At 36.2% G+C, this 19,693-nt stretch overlaps 1 protein-coding gene across 11 annotated transcripts in view; it reads left to right on the forward strand.

Annotated features, from left to right (window-relative positions):
* LOC123308048 (transient receptor potential cation channel trpm) overlaps positions 1-19,693 on the forward strand; it is a 285,453-nt gene that overhangs the window by 48,402 nt on the left and 217,358 nt on the right. Inside the window, exon 1 of one of the 11 annotated variants that reach the window (XM_044890575.1) lies at positions 5,692-5,991. The exons of the other annotated variants lie outside the window; for them this stretch is intronic. Within the exon in view, the coding sequence (XP_044746510.1) occupies positions 5,869-5,991 (123 nt within the window). The 5' untranslated portion in view covers positions 5,692-5,868. Of the gene's footprint in view, positions 1-5,691; positions 5,992-19,693 lie in introns of those variants that run through there. 11 annotated transcript variants of the gene reach the window in all.

The raw sequence follows: 19,693 nt of genomic DNA on the forward strand, positions 1-19,693 counted from the left end.
GGTTCATTTTAAGGGGCACTTAAAACTAACGCCCGGTTTTACAATCGAAGGTTAACCTTTTGAAAATTTTACAGGTTAGGTGTTAAACAATCACACAAAAATGGTTAACTATCAATATACTTTAGCAATAAGTGTTTGGTACAATCGGGTCTAAATGAAAAGGGTGTTTCATAAACATTGCAAACAAATTCAGGTACTCCAGAGTTTTTTAGAGTCGGGAGGGTCATAAGCTTTTGTCCGGAATACTTCGTTTCCAACATACAGGGCGTTGAATATTTACCGAATAAATAACGAATTCCTCGATGTTTTCGAAACGGCTTGAGAGATTTAAACGAGATTTTATAAAAATAGATACCTCATTTCAAAAACTACAGTGGCGTGCGTACCTACTCGCATTGACTTTCATATGTTTGGAGAACAAAAAAGTACGTCAGTGCTATTTTCAAAACTAAATTCATTTCTACCTTTCTTATTCAATCTTGAAACAAAAGACACTCTGCGGTTCTTCTCTAGGATGCTTAACTTTTCGGCTAAAACTTGAAAGCCGTTTTTTTATTCAAAAAATAGTGGAGTAGAGCAATCGAATAACGAATTTCAAAACTTAAAAAAACTATCAAAATTACAAGAATTGTAGGAAATGATCGCCTCCAGCTATGATACAAGAGTCGTTTCTCCTCATGATTTGCAGAATTCTTCTAGTTCTTGGAAAGCATATATCTAACTTTGAAACAGAGCATTTCCGAACAAGGGCCAGCTGGATTTTTCCGACTCCAAATAGCTCAGAGATTAATATCCTGAATTTGTGTGTGTGTGTGTGTTTATGAAACACCCTGTATATTTTCGTAAAGAAAAGAAAAGAATTGCATTGAATGCTGCTGTCGAATTGCCATGAAAATAGTGCCTATCAAATCTCTTTTGTTGATGTTACGTCAGGTACAAGTTTGGTTTTATATTTCAATATAGATCAAGTTTTCCGAATATTTGTATCGACAAATATTCACTTTTTTTTGTAATTGAACAAGCTGTGTTATGTGGAAATGAATGATACGGAAAAAAAAGTATTTTCCCTACTGTGTATGTGTTTATTGTGATGTATTTCCATTGAAAAAACATTAAAAAGCGTTCTATGGTGCTCACATAATAATGTTCAGAAAATCAAAACTTTTAGGCATTCAGTTTTAACCAAAAACAATAAATAAAATGAGACTGAGTTTCGAAATTTCGGGATGAACTTGTATTTCCAACAGAATAATTATGCTGATTGTCTGTAGGGATTTACAAATCACAAAATGATTTAATATTAATGAAGCTTTTGTTCAGGAGTACTCTTATTGTCCCATTTTCATATACCTAATGAAAATTATTAATTGAGGATGAATTTTCCACATCATTCATAATCAGAAGTCAGAGCTTAAAAAAAATCAGATATTAGTACGTACAATTATTCAGAAGAACTATAGTACCCAGCCTATACTTACTGTCCTATAAAAAACAGTTAACTGTCGCTATTTTGACAGCTGCATTCAATGCAGTTTGATGTACGGTTTACAAGAAATATACTTTGTAGGGCATATAATTTGTAATATCCAAAAAATGAAGGTGAATTCATTCAAAAAAGTTCGTGGTAGTTTTTTCTATTTAATTCTCAGGGTACTGTCGCCCTACTGGTTGGCTTATGGAGAGTAGATAAAACGAGAACGATCACCCGGATCACCGTACTAAAAAACTGTTCTTGAAAATGGGGAAATTAATGGTTGTATTCTGCTTTTCATCTGTAAGTTACAAATTTGTAGTGTACGATCGATCTGTCAGTGTCCGATTGACAGATTCGTAAATAATGCAATTCTGGAAATGTTCCTGTAACTAGTATTCCTGTAAGCTACAGATCACTGAAAACGTCTGGACATTTTCAATTCTGAAATTGCAATTTTCCTGTAATCTTATGAAAAGTTACAGATTGGCTTACAGATAAAAGCAGAATACCACCATAATTAAATTGATATATTATTATTGTGCTAAGCTAAATATCTTTAATCTTTGGCAATTTAAAATGAGCTGCCTTCATTTCATTTCAGGTTGAGTAGGTAAGTTGAGTTGTTTCTGATGAATATTCGAATAGATTTCTTCAAATCAAACAGATCAAAATTTTACCGAAGTGAGTAGAAAGATTCATGCTAATGGAGGTATCGAAAATATATTATGAACTTAAATATACCGGTCCATTACAAAATAACGGTTTAATGAAATCTATGGTCTGCTAGCAGCGATCTCCTCTATCTTTTCTAAAGGGTTCCGAACGTGATGCCATATAGAATTTCGATGACGCCCACTGCTGTATTACAATCATTTACAAAGACCCTGTACTTGTTTCTTAGAAGCTGTTCAACTTGTTCGAAGTGACTAATAGATAAATATTCATGTGCGATGCTGATAATTTCTCGAAATAAAGCACTCGATATGATCGATATTCTCATATTTGAAATAAGTGTGTGGGTGTTTCCAGTTATTGCCTTCATTAAGATCAACATCAGTAATTGGTGTAACAGTATCATATTCGATGTATTCGAATAATTGTTGATGAAATTGATATTGCTCACTGCATTGGTTTTTTATTTGCAGATCAAAGGGGAACGTGTTACGTGATTTGATAAGAAACTCCTTTTCGATTTTTAGTTTTTTCCTTCGTGCTTGTATACAAATTCAAATTTATACAATGTTTCTTCGAAATTGCCTTTTCATTTTGAAATTCTAGCCATAACTTCGACTTCATTTCTCTGATATTGAATTCTTCTCTAGCGATGTGAATCACCATCCTGGCTGGTCTCACAAAGTTTTCTTTCTGTTGGGTAGATCTTCTTGGGTCAATACCTAGGGTCAACTCAGTAATTTTCTTGATACATTTCGCTGCTGTGGAAAAACCACTATTATGAAATTTAGTTTTTCCGTGAAATTCCGTTTTTCCATTACATTCGTTTTTTTATTGAACAATGGCAGATACAGTCTCAACTACATCAGTTATCCTCGGGGGCAGATTTTGTTTTTGTTGACGATAATACTTGGCATCATCCACCATAATCAATTAACAAGAAATTGCAAGTTGCAAGTTTGCAGTTAGTGTAAATCATATACATAATTCTATTTTAAGTTCTCCTATGGATTTTCATCAAGTATCGCCTACATCAACATTTAGAGCATCTTCCAAACTCGATAAAACTATATGAAATTTCAAATAAAATAAGGGTTTTTCGTTTTTTTATATCCTTTAATCCCGTTTGTACGCCACCGCTTTTGATCATTTTCATCTTAGCCCATTCATGAATAATTAACACATAACACATAACCTGAAAATAAGGCTTCCACTATTGCTGAATTCCTAGCCAAAAAATATTAAATGTTTTTCTTTCTTATAAGCACATCAAGTACGACAAGCAGAGATTTAAGAAAAGGTGCTTTACATCACTGGAGAAAAATTCAACATCTAAATCATAGCTAGAATAAAAAAAAAGATTTCATAAAATGGCGATATATCAAAAGTACCCAAGAGACAAAGACATCCCGAGGTTTTGATCTAAAAATTCATCTAGCATTAAAAGAACTTTGTAAGACCCTCTTCTATTCCCAAATTCTTCGCCAAAAACACGGAGATTTTTGGCTGCCTTTCATTCACACCCTGCAAAACAAGAAGTAATTGAAATAATATCCGGTTCCTGTGGCATAGAGGCCAAGGATAATATTTTTTTTTAGCCAGTCAGAAGCAATCAATGCTTAGCAGTTCCGTTTCATCTATTGAGCACATAAATTATTGTGTCACCGCATTTGCAATTTTTAAATACCCTGCGATATAGAAGATTCTTTGACAGCTGACTTCCATAAACCTGTGGCCTACGAGGATATATTATATATTGAAAAATTCTTAGCCTAGTATAGAAGCAAACAAAATTTCAATTTCAAAATATTTTATCACTCAACATATTCTCCTATTAATTGGATACATTTATTTCAGCGAACCTGCAACATCTCTAGACCTTTCAAAAAAAATGTTTCTTCTTGCTCTGCAAAACAGACCGCTTTTATTACCTCCTCGTTGGAAGAAAATTTACAACCTTTTAATTTTTTTTTTCAGTTGACGAAAGAGATGAAGCCCTAAATCACAAATTTTTTGCATGACTACATGAGATTTGTGTGCAGGGGAGTTGTCCTGCAAAAACAAAACAACTTTGGATAGCTTTCCGCGTCTTTTCTCTTTAATTTTTTCCCGTAGAGTGGTCAGTAATGTCGAATAGTAATATCCGGTTATTGTTCTACCCTTATCCAAAAAATCAATCATGATTACTCCATGGCAATCCCAAAAAACTGAAGCAAGAACTTTTCCAGCAGAATTTTGGACACGAAACTTCTTAGGTCTTGGAGAACCAGAGTGTCGCCATTTTATCGATTGTTGCTTTGTTTCTGTATAGTAGAAATGTACCCAAGTCTCATACATAGTAACAATTCGGTTTAAGAAGTCTACATCGTTCTCAAATCGAGCACAGATCGAAGGCGATGCTTCTACCCTTGCACGCTTTTGGTCAATATTCAAACATTTGGGGATCCATTTTCCAGCAATTTTTCTCATGTCCAAATTGACGTGAACCATATGATGAACGCGTAATCATCTTCAATAGAAAATTCACCTTTTTTAAAGCTTGCAGTCCAATTTTTCATGGTTGCATACGAAGGACATTCAGCAAGGGTATTAAGCATATCCCCGCGTAAATCTGCTTACCTCTTAACCCTTTTAAATACAGGTACTTGATGATGGCTCGATAGTCCAATTTTTCGATTTTCACAATTTCGGTGGACATCTTCATTCTTTTAATTAATTGCGTAACTCTGGTTTACTTTTTTTGACCTCAAACTTCACACTGACACTTCTAATGAGTTATTGTTCGTTGCTATGGTAATGCAATATTTTTTTCATGCATGGAACTGCTCTAGGCTAACTAGATATCAATACATCCTCGTATTTTAGAGTGTTCCTTTCATTACCAATGTGCTTTGGAGCATACCCTTTACCGAGAACTGACCAGACAACCACCGTATCGTCAAGCTTCGGACATCTAAAACGGCATGCTACGACTGCACTTTCATACCTAGAGCATCCAGACTTTGGAATTCTATACCATCGGACGCTTTCCCAGAATTTGATTGAGGTGAATCATTGTAATGAATCTAGTAGTGATGTTGAGTTTTGTCAATATCGATGCGGTGTTCTGTCCATGGAATACGTAACATATTTTGGAAGACCCACATTTCTAAGGCCATCATACCATTTTTTGATGGTACAAGTTTCTCCAGCATAAGTTCTCAAACCAGGCGTCATTTATGGTTCACATTATCTGCTGCTCCTAAAATCCCTTGGCTACTCTGGAATGAAATATGTAGAATATCGAAAGACGTCAATCGTTTGAAAGCCGCCCCATTTATTTTGTTTATTTTCCGAGCCTATGACCGACAGTGACTAATACCGAGATGAATAACACGAGCCAATTGGAGAATAATTTTATATTTATTCAACAATATTTAATCTACCAGTATTCTGTTACAGTGTTGGACTTGGATAGATAAGATCACTCTGATATCGCGAACGGTAGGTTTCGAAACGAAACCAACAACTTTCCATCTCTCGTCCATCGCATTGTGTTGTTAATTTTTTTAAGGCCATTGCCATCTTCGAATAGCGACGGCTAGATTATTGGATTTGATCGATGTGAGTTTCGCTTCTTCGTGCGAATTTTACTGAAAAAGCAGAAGTTCTCGTTCTAGAATGTGTTCCCATAGCGAAATTGGGTAAAGGTGTATGATAAGAGTGTTGTTTATTTGGCGAGAATGCCGTGCGCGGATTCTCTGTGTACAAGTGACATCATAGCGTTATCTAAAAAACTGGGCGACAGCGTGCAACAGTTGGATGCGTTCAGATTTCTGAAGAGGCACAAAAAAAAGAAACAGGAGGTAACTTTAAATTTATCTGGAAAAGGGGCAAAAAATCTTAGCGTCTTTGAGTTCTCGAGAAGTAAAACTACACTATTTTCAGTTGTTGTTCTGGAATAATTAATTTATATTCAGAAAAATCACTTGTATTTCAGACTAGTTAAGTTTATTTCAGAAAACAATAAGTGTAATTCAGATTAGTCACTTCAATTTCACAAATGGTGAATGAAATTCAGTTTAAGTCACATTTATTTCAGGAACCGTTAATTGTTATTCATATAAGTCAGATTTATTTCAGAAATCGTCGATTGTATCTTATTAGAAACTATCAACTGTAATTGAGTAATGGCCATATGCACCGTTTCATTAAACGAGATTAATTCCTTAAACATCCTTTTTCTCCATAGAGATTCTATGCTTAAACGTCGTTTTAGAGCTTAAGCTTAAGCTTCGTTCAATCAAACGGTGCATACTGCCATAAGAAATCAATCGATTCAAATATGCTTTGATAGTTCGACAGATACTACTGCGAGACAAATGCTTCCTATCAAGAAAGTTTGATATTTTTGTCTCCAAAACACTGGGCAATTATTAACGATAAAAAATCCAGAATTTTCAGGAGAATGAAAAGATTAGATGAAAAATAAGATGCCTACTTGATATAGCGAAATAGAATCAAGTACAGGCTTTCTTTGCAACGTCCTTTTATATGCAAAAAGAAATGTTTTCAATAATTCATTTTCAATCCTGAAACGTCGTATTACTACTTTTTCTACAGGGTGGCACAAAAGAGTTGAATGGAGGGAATGGTCATTTATAATTAATCACTGTGTACTGAGCTATTGAATAAATCCTGTAGACAAGTAATATAGTTCTACATTCAATTGATGTCGCCGATACTTGATGAAAATCTATAATTGAACTGAACATTTTTTTGATATCCGAGTACAACTACATACATATGTAAAATAACTCAATCGGTTTGAAAACTCATTTTGTGAAAATCGTATAATCTGTTGCAAGTTCGCGTAACACAGTGTATTTTGAATGTGATAATTTATCGTTATTTGTTGCCATTGGGTGTAACTCATATAACATAGATTCAGCATCGTTACTCTCATCTTTTTGGAATGAAGAAGTGTTGAGGCATTCAGTTGATTGCAAATGTGAGCTGGGAATAAGTTCAGATGTAATATCCTTCTGATTCAACGGAATATTTGTGGTTTCTGCAGGTTCAAACGTGTAGTCTGGAAAAATATCGGGATTGATGGGCCAGATGCCTGTCTATTTGAAGCCTACTTGCATTCTGAACAGTTGCAGCTTTTTCACACGCTTCATTAAACAAACGCCCAATTTTTAAATGGGTTCGCGTTTCTAAAAACTTTATGTGTTCGGCTAACTCCAGCTCAATTTCAGTTGAAAATATTTTTTTGAATATTCCTAAATCTTTAGAGTTACACTCCAAGGTTTTGTTCATATTGAGAACATGTCTTCTAAGCGTCGCCTGAGAAATGCCAAATGCTTCCCTTTCTTTGCTTTCATGCTTCAATATCCTTACTCATAGATTCTTGGATCCAAGACTGCCGATTAGTTTTTCTTTCGTAGTTTCACGGAATATCACCTAAACTAAACAAAATGATAAATCTTTATTAACAGAAACTTCACGGACAAAATGACATACTATGTCATTTTCTCTATTGTATATGTATGTCATTTTGTCCAAATATAAACAAAACAACATAAAAAAATCATAATTTCATAAAACAACCAATAATTGCAATGAAATTAACTGAAATCACTAGATACTTCCATAGTTTATCTATTTTAATAGCAATAATCACAAAAAGAACAAATAACTCAAAAGAGAGAAAGGAGAAGATCGCTGTAAAATAAATTTTTGTGGGCACGAAACATGTTCGAACTGATTACTGAGGCGAGACTGTGGCAATGTCGTACAACATTTCACATTATTGTAAATATGGCTGCCTTTACATGGTACAGTTGTTGGGAAGTCGTTAAAGCACACCAATTTTGAAATAAGGCGACTATGTCATTTTGTACATATATGTCATTTTGTACATATATGTCATTTTGTACGTATTTCCCCTACTTCTTTTTTTCTTTGGATTTTTTGATTATCTCTAATATTACTTCCATGTCCGTTTTTCGTTATCTTTCTCGCGTGAAGAATGTTTTTATGGGTTGTTTGGGGAGTTTCACTTAGTTAGTCAACATTATTCGATCAGTCGATGACTCGTAGAAATTGTATGCTATTAGAATGATTCAAACTTTGGCGAAATCGACATTACTAACGGCCGTTTTCAATAAATCTATCTATCCATTGCTTCAGTTACTGAACATAGAAAAACCATCTGATTTCGTTTCTATGATCTATCTGTAGATATATTTTAGAATGGTTTCCAATCGTCAGTAACGGCCGTTTTCAATAAACCTATCTATCCATCGTTTCGCTTACTGACGATTAGTAACCATTGGTAACCTTTCTAAAATATATCTACAGATAGATCATAGAAACGAAATCACATGCATTTTCTATCTTCAGTAACTGAACCAAAGGATAGATAGGATTATTGAAAACGGCCGTTAGTGAAATGATGGATAAATACGTTTATTGAAAACGGCTGTAAGCGCATAAAGCTAAAATTGTTTTTGAGTTTGTAGAATGGTCCGAAGAAGGTGAAACACGGTACCACCTCATTTTCAGAGGAGAATGCCCAATTATTATATCATATCTTGAATCTACATGAAATTCTGATCTCAAAATACCCCATTTGTCATAATTTTTCTGGCAATTTCAGACCAGCCTACAAAAATCGCTTATTAGAGTCGATTTCACCAAAGTTTGAATCATCCTCATATCCAAAAAATAAGAGCACTGTTGAGACACCCTGTATAAGGAGATTTTATGGTTTTACAAATTCATTTTTTTCGTATTGGTCGAAATGAATTTTACAATTTTGGGATTTCAAACTACCAAGATATAATAAGAAATCAGGCCACTGAAGTAACCCAACCAGTCATTTAGAATGTTGAATTAATTATCTATTTACTTTCTGCTATCATTGAAATTAACTCCAGAATACCTTTCACGGTATGTCACAATTTTTTGTTTCAAATAAATTTGATAGGTTAGGAATTTCCCAGTTTCCTAACTCCCATTAATTTCATACTCGGATTATATTCTCATAGGGAATTTAATCCTTGACAAAAGTTATCCGTTAGTATTGATTAATACAATGAAGGTATATCATGTGATGGAGAATAGTTGCCCTAATTCCATATTATATATGACAAATTATGACTGCTACCTACATAAATCGTTGGCTCAAGTTCAGAGAATCAACTTCACAGACTTTCTCAACTGTATAATTCTCAAGAACTATGTCAAGCTGATTTGAAAAAATATCTTCTTGATATTATGTATTGATGTACAGATTGATTGATTACAAATGCCGCTGAACATAGAAAAAGTTTTATGATTCAGGCCTTCACATATATTTTTCCACAACGGACGCTCAAACATTGACCAAATAAACTATTGATCACATCTTATTATGAAATTTGAAGTTTTTATTTTGAAAGAAGCTATTTTTTTGAGTACTCAATAGTTCTTTTATTAGGTGTTTCAGGGTTATCCATGTATTTTCACCTTGGAGTATTGTTATTCTGGTGCCCAAAAATGGATTTGATGGATAATATTCGTTCGGGATTTAACACTTCTTCTGGTACATATTCTTTCAGGAAGATCTGGCCACTTTTGAATTATCGGTAAAAAAGTTTTGCTACTGAATGAAATATAGTTATTATACTAACAAGTTCGTCAAGACACTTTCCGTAATAGTTGAGAACAATATTTTTTCTACAAGCGCTTGAAACGAAGAAATAAATACATTTTTCGAAGAACAAAATTGATTCGATTAATTCATATACAGAATGTTCCATATCAGACGAGCCAGCCCATATATTTCTTATCCCATAGTGTTTGGATAAATTTCTCGAAACACATTAACACAATTAACAGGAATAAGCAGAGGTCCAATGGACGAGTTCAGGAACGTTTGCCAACCTTGTAAATAATAGAAAATTTTTTTTAAATGGAAACGTTTTTTTTTAATTTTATTTGTGCTTTTTGGTTGCTTTCATCATTTTTAAAATCATTTGAATGTCCCTGGATCTCAAATCCAAGTGGTATAAAAGAAAATTCATATTGAATTTCCAAGGTGAGTTTTGACATTCTTCAGGCGTTTTTTTCGTGTTTCGTGCATTATATTTATGATTTTATCCATAGACGACCATAGACTACTGATTTATTTACTATTAGACCATGGTCTCATCACAGACCATTTAGTAGTTGCGGCTTTCTGTGATAGAACCATAGTCTAATAATTTTAATAATGAATGAATTATTAATCTATGGATGAATCAATAAATATAATGCACGAAACACGAAAACAACGCCCGAAACACCTTTAAAGTTCAAAATGAATTTTCTTTTATATCACTTGGATTTGAGAGCCGGGGACATTCCAAGGATTGTAAATTGAAGAAAGCAACCGAAAAGCACAAATAAAATTTAAAAAAATTAATTTCCATTGAAAGAGTTTCTTCTATTATTTACAAGGGTGGCAAACGTTCCTGAACTCGTCCTCCATTAGGTGGTTTCCGAAAATTCCTTCATTGTAAAAATAACCAAAATAATCTAGGTGGCTAAAAATTGGTTTTTGGCGAAACCAGTTCATCAAAATTACGTTTTTCTTGCACTGTTGTAAAGGGGCTTCAAAGATCTTTCAAATGAAATATCACTCAACCTCTCTCCTTTTTGCTTCAGTTTTTTGGGATTGCCATGGAGTAATCATGATTGATTTTTTGAATAAAGGTAGGACAATAACCGGAGATTACTATTCGACATTACTGTCATTACTGACCACTCTATGGAAAAAAATTAAAGATAAAAGACGCTGACAGCTATCCAAAGGTGTTTTGTTTTTGCAGGACAATGCCCCTGCACACAAATCTCATGTAGCCATGCAAAAAATTTGTGATTTAAGGTTTGAATTACTACAACACCCCCCTCATTCACCAGATTTGGCTCCATCCCTTTCGTCGAAAAAAAAAATTTTAAAAGGTCGTAAATTTTTTTCCAACAAGGAGGTAATAGAAGCTGTGGAGGTCTGATTAGCAGAGTAAGAAAAAAAATTTTTTTTGCAAGGTCAGAGACGTTGCAGGTTCGCTGTAATGAATGTATCCAATTAAGAGGAGAATATGTTGAGTAATATAATATTTGGACATTGAAATTTTGTTTGATTCTATAGTAGGCTAAAAATTTTTCAATAAATCCTCGTACTTTAATCAAAAAATTCATAAAAACAATCTTTTCGACACCACCTCTGAGGTATACTGCCAAGTGCGTTTTATTTTTACATGGTATCCCCTGTAAGCCTAATCCATGTTTCTTTTATGGCGTGTTTGGTGAAGGTGACGAATTTTGCCATCATTTACTTCACGGACACACTGTGGCCAATATAGTATCACAAATTGAGATATGCCGCGGTATCGCATAATTTGTGATAATCGTTAACCGCTGTAACTCCAGAACCACCTCACCAACCATTTCCAACTACAATTATTGTAGTTTTCCAACTACAATTATTGTAGTTGCACATGAATATTTTAAGAAGTGGTCCCGGCTGGGTTTCGAACCCAGTGAGCGCATGGGAGAAAGTAATGACACTGCTAATTTATGCCAACCACAGCCGTCTATAGAGAGTCCTTAAAGACGGCTATGTGCCAACAGACTACCCCTGCGCCTGGTTACAGCTGTGTATTTTATGCCATATACCATGGGTGGCCAATCGGCCGATCGTATATCGGGCAGTGATTGTAATTATAGGAAAGGCTGTTTGTACGGTATTTTTATTTTTATGAATTATATTTTTAGTATATTTATCTATTTTTCTTTCTCAACGAAGGAGCCTTCGAATAAGTAGGGTGAAACTTTAACTGGTACGAATATTTGAACAGTAGATTCTTCAGGTCAAAAAATCGGCACGTTTCAGAAGATACAGGCTATTGAAAAACAAGTTCTTCGAACACAAGATATCACCCAAGTCTTACAGTTTTCTCATTATGGTGTAATGAACCCCAGTTTTCTGAGGAAAATTGGAGTTCATCTTAGTGCATTTCTTTCGTTTTAAATTTCCGTCTTTGAAAATATTTTAATTCTCGAATATTCCGTACGTTCATTCCGATAGGCAGAGTAAATGTAAAAAACCGCTTATCTGTATTTCACGTTGTTTTTCTTACATGCCGCTGAAGATTTCGACGTTTTTCATCTGTTGATATGCGATAAACCGGAGCTGACGACGTTTTTCATTCTTGTCGCATTCTGGAATTTTCAGATTTTTACCGTGAGAGGGGAGATGCCTATAAAAGCAAATTTTCCCCCCGCGACGGTCACTTTTCAACTTTTCGACTGTTACTTCAGTTCTTCGGCTGACTTTTGAATTTTACTTCAGTGCTTTCCTTTCGCTTGAGTATTTTCGATTTTTCGCTTTCTAACGTGGTTTCTAACTTCTGTTATAAATTCAGTTGATTTTCCGTATTTCTTTCGCCGTTGAAGATAATCATTTTGTGTTATTTGCATCAGTGCTTAGAGTTAATTTTTTTAGTTTTTCTTTTAAATCCTTTGAGTTTCGAGTGCTTGAAACAAAGGAGGTAGGTCCCCGTCTGTACCGTTCAGTTTCTTTGTTAGACCTACGCCGTTACTTCCTTAACTTTGACACTGCTGTACTGTATCGTTTTCTGTTGTATTTTATCGTTCTTTACCCTGTTGCGCGAAATAGACATTTTCTTCGCTGTCAGTCATGGCGTGTTATAACGCTTGGGGCAGCGAATAAAAGTCTCGAACAGATCCGCCCTAGCCCTTGGGGTACTGAAGGGAAAGTTCCGTCAACCCCCCTGTCCGCGTTCCGCGTCATAAGTGTTAAATCCGAAATCTCTTCTTTTCTGTCAGTCATGGCGTGCTATAACCCTTGGGGCAGAGAATAAGAGATACCGCACGTAGTCAGTGAAATCCCGTAGTTGCGTTAAAAATAGACATTTTCTTCGCTGTCAGTCATGGCGTGTTATAACCCTTGGGGCAGCGAATAAAAGTCTCGAACAGATCCGCCCTTATTGTGTTTCATTTCCGGAGAAATACAACTACATACCGATACCGTATAGCAAGTCCTTAGCATTCGTCAGTTCTGGTTGGCGCATTTTTATTGAACCGTTAATTTTTCACTACACCCGGTATGAATTTCATAAAGTGCTCGTGACCGGATAGAATTTCCCGAATGTATTTTCACTTATAGAATCACTCATATCTCACATATCTCCCTTGTACATATAACTAGTTTCCGAAGGTGTGAATAAACTTCTACATAATTCGATTTTGACTTCTTCGTTGTCGCTACTACCCTAGACAACACCGAGCTCTGTCTCCGGCTAGCAGCTACTCTGGTAGGTTTGCTATTCTTCCTATTGAAAAGAATAGCTGGCGCTCGAGATTAAAGTTTCCTCCGAGTAAACCACGTTACAATGGCCATTACGTACCATAAAAATCCCAATAATTTTGAGGGGTTGATGCGCCCCTTCCTAGGGGCTTGCTCGTTCAAGCCTCAAATAAACATCAAAAGCTGTCCTCCGAACAAAATCATTCGACACGTTTCGAGAAATATTTCCAATCACTATGGGATAAGAAATATACTCTCATCTGAGATCTGTATTTGAATTAATCAAATCCAATTGATCTGTTTTGAAAAATTTATATATTTAAATATTTCAAGCGCTTGTAGAAAAAATATTGTTCCTAACTCTTGCAGAAAGTGTATGCTTCGCATCGTTCGGGCAACGGCAGTTTCCTGCGGGCAAGTATCACTTTCCGCACTTGATAGGAAAATATCTATTTCCTATTAGCCTTTTGAATGTATTACTTTCCACACGCATTGACATTTAGAAAGTAGTACTTTTCACGAATCGTGCGGAAAAAAGACCTGCTATTTACTTTCCACACGCATATGCGTGCCGCACCGCACCGCACCGCAACGTCCTCTTCGAGAATTTATTTTTTCTGGAGCCCCATCTTTATTTTTCTCATCATTTGTTGCGAATTTGAAACAACTAAGTATTATTACTGCGTCCCTATACCTATCTTGCGAAATAGCTATTTTTCTTTAGATTGACACGCAAGATTAATTTATGTCGTAACCAATGAGGAAGTTGAATATAGTACATTTCGACGAGCCTGTTGATATCAGCCTCTTTTTTACTTAAAATAACCTTAAGAATAGCGGTGAATCGGCAAATAGAGCAACATGAAGATGATGTCACTTTTCAGTAAGAAACGTATGAGCTGAATCCATGTAAAGCTAAAATGGCAAATGGGGATGCTATCAGATATCTTTGAACAATATCTCATATCTTGAGTTCAGTAGTGAAATCGGCTTCTACGGCCAAAACGATTGAATTTAAATTTCTACACATTCATTATCATTTCTCTTCTCTCTTCTCTCATCTCTAGTGAGATGATTCTACTGCACAATCCACTGACGGTGCTGCACTGTGACGTTTCTCACGCTTGATAAAAATGATTGCAATACCTATACTCCATTCACTTTAATTTTAGCACTCGGTTGGCCATGGATATTTGACATATTTCACTCTATATAGTACGAAAATGTGGGATTTAAATCAGCGCTATGTTGTCCGTTCTAAAAGACACAGTAATTACGTATTTCACCACAATGTCGAATCACTTCGAAAAAAATGTAGACAAAAAATATGTGACGAACATAATTGAAGTTTATACAAACTGATTGAAGGCATATCAAATCTAGTTATTTGCATGGAAAATACAAGATATCAGTATAATATTATAATATGCACTATCTTGGGGAGAGTTAATGTTGGTTATCTTTTTTAGCTAAAGTTTCAATAGGTTACATCAGTTGTGTAGATGTTAAATTCTTCAACAAAAATCATCTTGCATCAATGGAAGTAAAAGGAATTAGAGGATGTTTCAGGTCAAGGGGAACTTCACCTTTGAATAAAAATTTCACATGAATAAACAATCAACAGGACAACTGGAGCGTATTTGTGGCTGTTTATCTTAATACTTTGATATAATGATAATAATCATGTATTTATTGGTACCTTAGGATATTTACAATGTATAGGACAAGTCAAATGAAAAATAGAAAAAAACAATTTTCGGGGACTTATTCTACGATGACATTCTCAAATGCCACCATATTTTTGGGTCTCCCATAGGAGGAAATTCTTTGTCATCCACTTCATTGACAATCTTTTTGATTCTGGAAAAATATATAAGTCGTTTAGATTAGGAAGAAACATTATATGAATTCACTTAAAATGAATATGTTCACTACCGACTGACGTATTGTGCATTTTAGAATATCAAGGTATAACTATGTATTTGAATGAGCTGACCTGAATTCTAAATAGCACTTCCTGAAACCCTGTCTCTTTTTTTAATCAATCACTATCGGCATTTTCTTAATAAAAATTGATATTAGTTGTGGCAACGGCGTTATGACATTAACGACATTTCATGAGTGCCAACCTTACTCCGTTCTAGTTACAAAAACTTCAGAAATTTATTTCATGGCCAAACAACTGCTAAAATGAATGTGAATGGAGAATAGATTAACAAAAACTGATAGATTAATTAAATTTACACAAGTATACAGCTCCGCAAAATTTGAGGAAGTTGCCGAGAACAAAATGTTCATTTATGGGAAGTCAAAATTGAAATTTTTTTTTTTTTTGGTGTAACAGGGGGAAAATCTGCAAAACAGACGAACACACCCTCTGCTGAGGGAGAACAGTGTGGGGATTCTCACTCTCTGAGCTCGAGACCCACTAAAAACCCTTACCTACTTCTCATAGGTTCCGGGCATTTTGCCTATTAACCAGTTGACTCTTATGGTTTCTGGACTGTCACACGATCATAGTCGTGTTGATAGTTGTATGCTGCCTATAGCTTTTATAGGTTAAGCTCTTCTTTGGTTACATTTAAATCCTTAACTGATCTCTCGGTCTTCGGTGGTAGGTTCTTGACCTTCTAGCTTCTTCCGTTGGATCGTAGTCGACTAATCTTCGTAGTTCCTCATTTGGATGTTGTTTGGCTTTGTCGAATATCCTTTCCGCCTTTCTCTTCATAAATTCTGTAACTGGTTCCCATTCCAAGTCCTTGTAGATTTGTTTGTTCCTAACAAACCAGGGTACGTCCATCGCCATTCTAAGGAGTTTATTCTCAGTGGCCTGTATTCTCTTGATGTGGGTCTTGGCTGCGAAGCCCCATGCCGCCGATCCATATGTGAGTTGTGGTCGCGCAATAGTTTTAATCATCGTCAACTTGATGTTCTTATTCATATGACTTCTTCTGCCTATGAGTGGATAAAGTTTACTCATTGCGGCTTTTGTTTTATCAACAGCACATTTGATGTGGTTTTTCCATGTAAGTCCTCTGTCAAGCGTCACTCCTAGGTATGTTGCTTCATTTTTCCATTCAACCTCTTGTCCATCAACTTCAAGGTTTTCTTCCATCCTCAATCTTCTCTTTTGCAGTAATATTGCTTGAGTCTTTCTTCCATTGATTTGGATTTTCCATTTGATGCACCATTTGAGTAATTCATCTATGGCTTCCTGCAGTCTCCGGTGTATGATCTCTGGGCGTCGATGTCTGAACGCTATTCCTGTGTCATCTGCATACAAGGTGAGCATATTCCTAGCATTCTTCGGGATATCATAAACGTATATTACGTAAAGCAGAGGTCCAAGTACCGATCCTTGAGGCACTCCCGCTTCCAATTGTCTGGTTTGAGAGGTTGCTCCATCTATCTTCACATAAAAGTTTCTATTCCTCAGATAATTCCTTATAATCTTGCATAGCTTGGTCGAATATCCTGCTCTTTTCATCTTGTAGATTAGGCCTTCGTGCCATACTCTATCAAAAGCTCTCTCGATATCCATCAGAACTAATCCTGTGGCCTGTTTGGTCTGCATTCCTTCGGTGACGTATTCTATGAGCCGTAGTAATTGGAGTTCAGTCGAGTGTTCTCGTCGAAATCCAAATTGTTCGGGTGGGATTATCTTCAACATTTCTGTTTCCTCATTCAGCCTTTTGGCGATAACCCTCTCGACGACTTTTCCTAGTGCTGATAGTAGGCTGATTGGTCTATAATTTTGAGGAAATTTCCGTTCCTTTCCAGGCTTGTTGAAAACTATCATTTCTGCAGTTTTCCATCTCTTTGGGTAGTATTCGGTCCTCATCACTCCGTTTGTTATATTCGTCAAGGCTGCTATTCCTTTTCTAGGCAATTTCTTCAACATATAATTCGTTATCCTATCTTCTCCCGGTGCTTTCCGGTTTTTCAGTTTCATTATTATCTCTTTGATTTCTGTTGGTGAAGCCGGTTTTGGAATGATTTCGGTTTCCGGTGGTTCTATCATCAGTTCTTCGTTTGCCTCCACTTCTTCTTCTAGATCTTCATTGTCATCATCATTTCTGTAATTTATTCTGGCTTCTCTCTCAATTTAGTCGGCAAGTGCTTCGGCTTTTTCAAGTCTCGTATATACTATTCCGTTTGCTCCATGCAGTGGAGGTATAACTGTCTGTTCTCGTCGTAAGCGTTTTTGCATTTTCCAAGCCGAGTATTCTATTGTATTCAGTTCCCTTAATCTCTGGTGCCATCTGTTATTACGCAGTTTTGTTAAAGCATTTTTCAATATCTGACTATGCTTATTCAGTTTCTTCTTGTCTTCTTCTCTTTTTGTTGTTCTGTAGATTTTCCTGAGTCTTCTGTTCTTTTTTATAAGTTCCTATATATCCCTTGGCGTATCTCCATGTGAATGTTTCGGAATTGGTTTCCTTATTCTCTTGGTGCTTTCTTCATAGGCTTCTTTTATTTGATTTTCCAATTTTTCAACTGCTTCATCTAATTCATCCCGGGTTTTTATTTGGAGAATTTCCGTGATTTTCTCCTGAAGTAAATTCTTATATTTCTCCAAGTCTGTGCGATCCTTGGTTTGTGTCTCTTCTTTGTTTCTTGGGCCATGTCCCACTATGAATTCTATGGGATTGTGGAAGTTCCGTCTTCTATTGTATCAATGCTGATTTCTTCAGTGATGTCTTTCATTACGACAATGTCCAGTACATCGGGTAGTCCATTTACTCTTGGTATGTAGGTCGGTATATCAGGTCCTATCACAACTGCATTAAGTTTTTCAGCATAAATCTTCAGTCTTCTCCCGTTGGTATTTTCCACCCTACTGTTCCATTCCTGCGATTTGCAGTTAAGATCACCAATTATGATTTTCGGGTGTCTTCCTTCTAGAAGCATTTTTAGATCCTCTTCCAGCATGTCCTTATCCGGTGATTTATAAGTCGAAATAATCTTCACTTGTCCTCGATTGGTATTCACAATAATCGATATTGCTTCTACTTCTTGACCATTGAATATTTGGTCGAAATGGTGATCCATATTCCTTCTAGCCAGTATAGCAACGCCACCTGTGCTGTTAGGTCTATCATTTCTGTAGATATCGTAATTGGGAAATGCTATCCGAACGTTGGGGTTAAGTCTTGTTTCTTGGAGAGCTATGACATCCGGTCTCTTCTCTTCAATCAGTTCTTCGAATTCTGGTCTGCGGGCTCTCAATCCTTCGACGTTCCAAGAGACGATTATGAGATTGTTCTTTATCGTCGTATCAGCCATTAAATATTCTTAATAATTTGCTGCATCTTCTTCTCAATCTCTTTCTCCAGATTCTGCATCATCGTGCTGAGGAGGTTTTTCGGGAACTTATCCAGTTCCTCAGTGATTCCAGAAATTCCTTTTCTGGTTTCGGCTTTTTTGACGGTTTTTGCCTTTTCCGTCTTTTTCTCCGGTTTCTTCGTCTCTTTGACTGCTTTGGTTGCAGTTTCCTGGGGTTTCTTCACTTCCGAAGAGTTTTGGGCTGGCTTCGGAGTATTTTGTGTTGGCCTCGAGCTGGTTTGGTTTGATCTTGGCGATCTCTTGGCCTTTTTAGTGACCAATTTCCATTCGCTACATCCCTTGTAGCTGGCTGGATGTCCTTGCTCTCCACAGAGAACACAAGAAGCATTTCTCTCCTCGTTCTCCCTGGTAAGCGTACACTCCTTGGAGCTGTGATTTCCGGAGCATTTCACGCACCTCCATGGAAAAGTGCACTTACTTTGGGCATGTCCATATCGCTGACAGCGATAACATTGTCCAGGCCCGGTCGTCCTTCTCTTAGGTTCAACAACACAGTTCATGTTGTAGAGCCTTCTCACCTCGAAGATACCCTTATTCTGGGTTTTAACCAGCAATAAGAGCATCGGCTTTTTTGTTATATTTGAGGTCATCCTTATGACCTCAGCATCGACGATCCCTTGATCCTTGAGTTCGTCAAGGATCGTCGGGATATCTGCATCCAGCGGTAGGTATCTCACTACCGCGTAAATTTTCTTTTCCTCCTCTCGTTGGAGAGTGTAAAACTCTCTGTTGATTTTGTGGAGGAATTCAGTCATCCGTCGATGATCTTGTGGGGTTTGTGGGACGACCCTTATTCCGTCCTTCACAGTTGTCGCTCTGCTGTAATTAATGCCGTTTCGCATTAACGCGTTGGAAATTGACGT

This window comes from Coccinella septempunctata, chromosome 2 (genome assembly GCF_907165205.1).
Source record: "Coccinella septempunctata chromosome 2, icCocSept1.1, whole genome shotgun sequence".
In the NCBI taxonomy this organism is placed as follows: Eukaryota; Metazoa; Arthropoda; class Insecta; order Coleoptera; family Coccinellidae; genus Coccinella; species Coccinella septempunctata.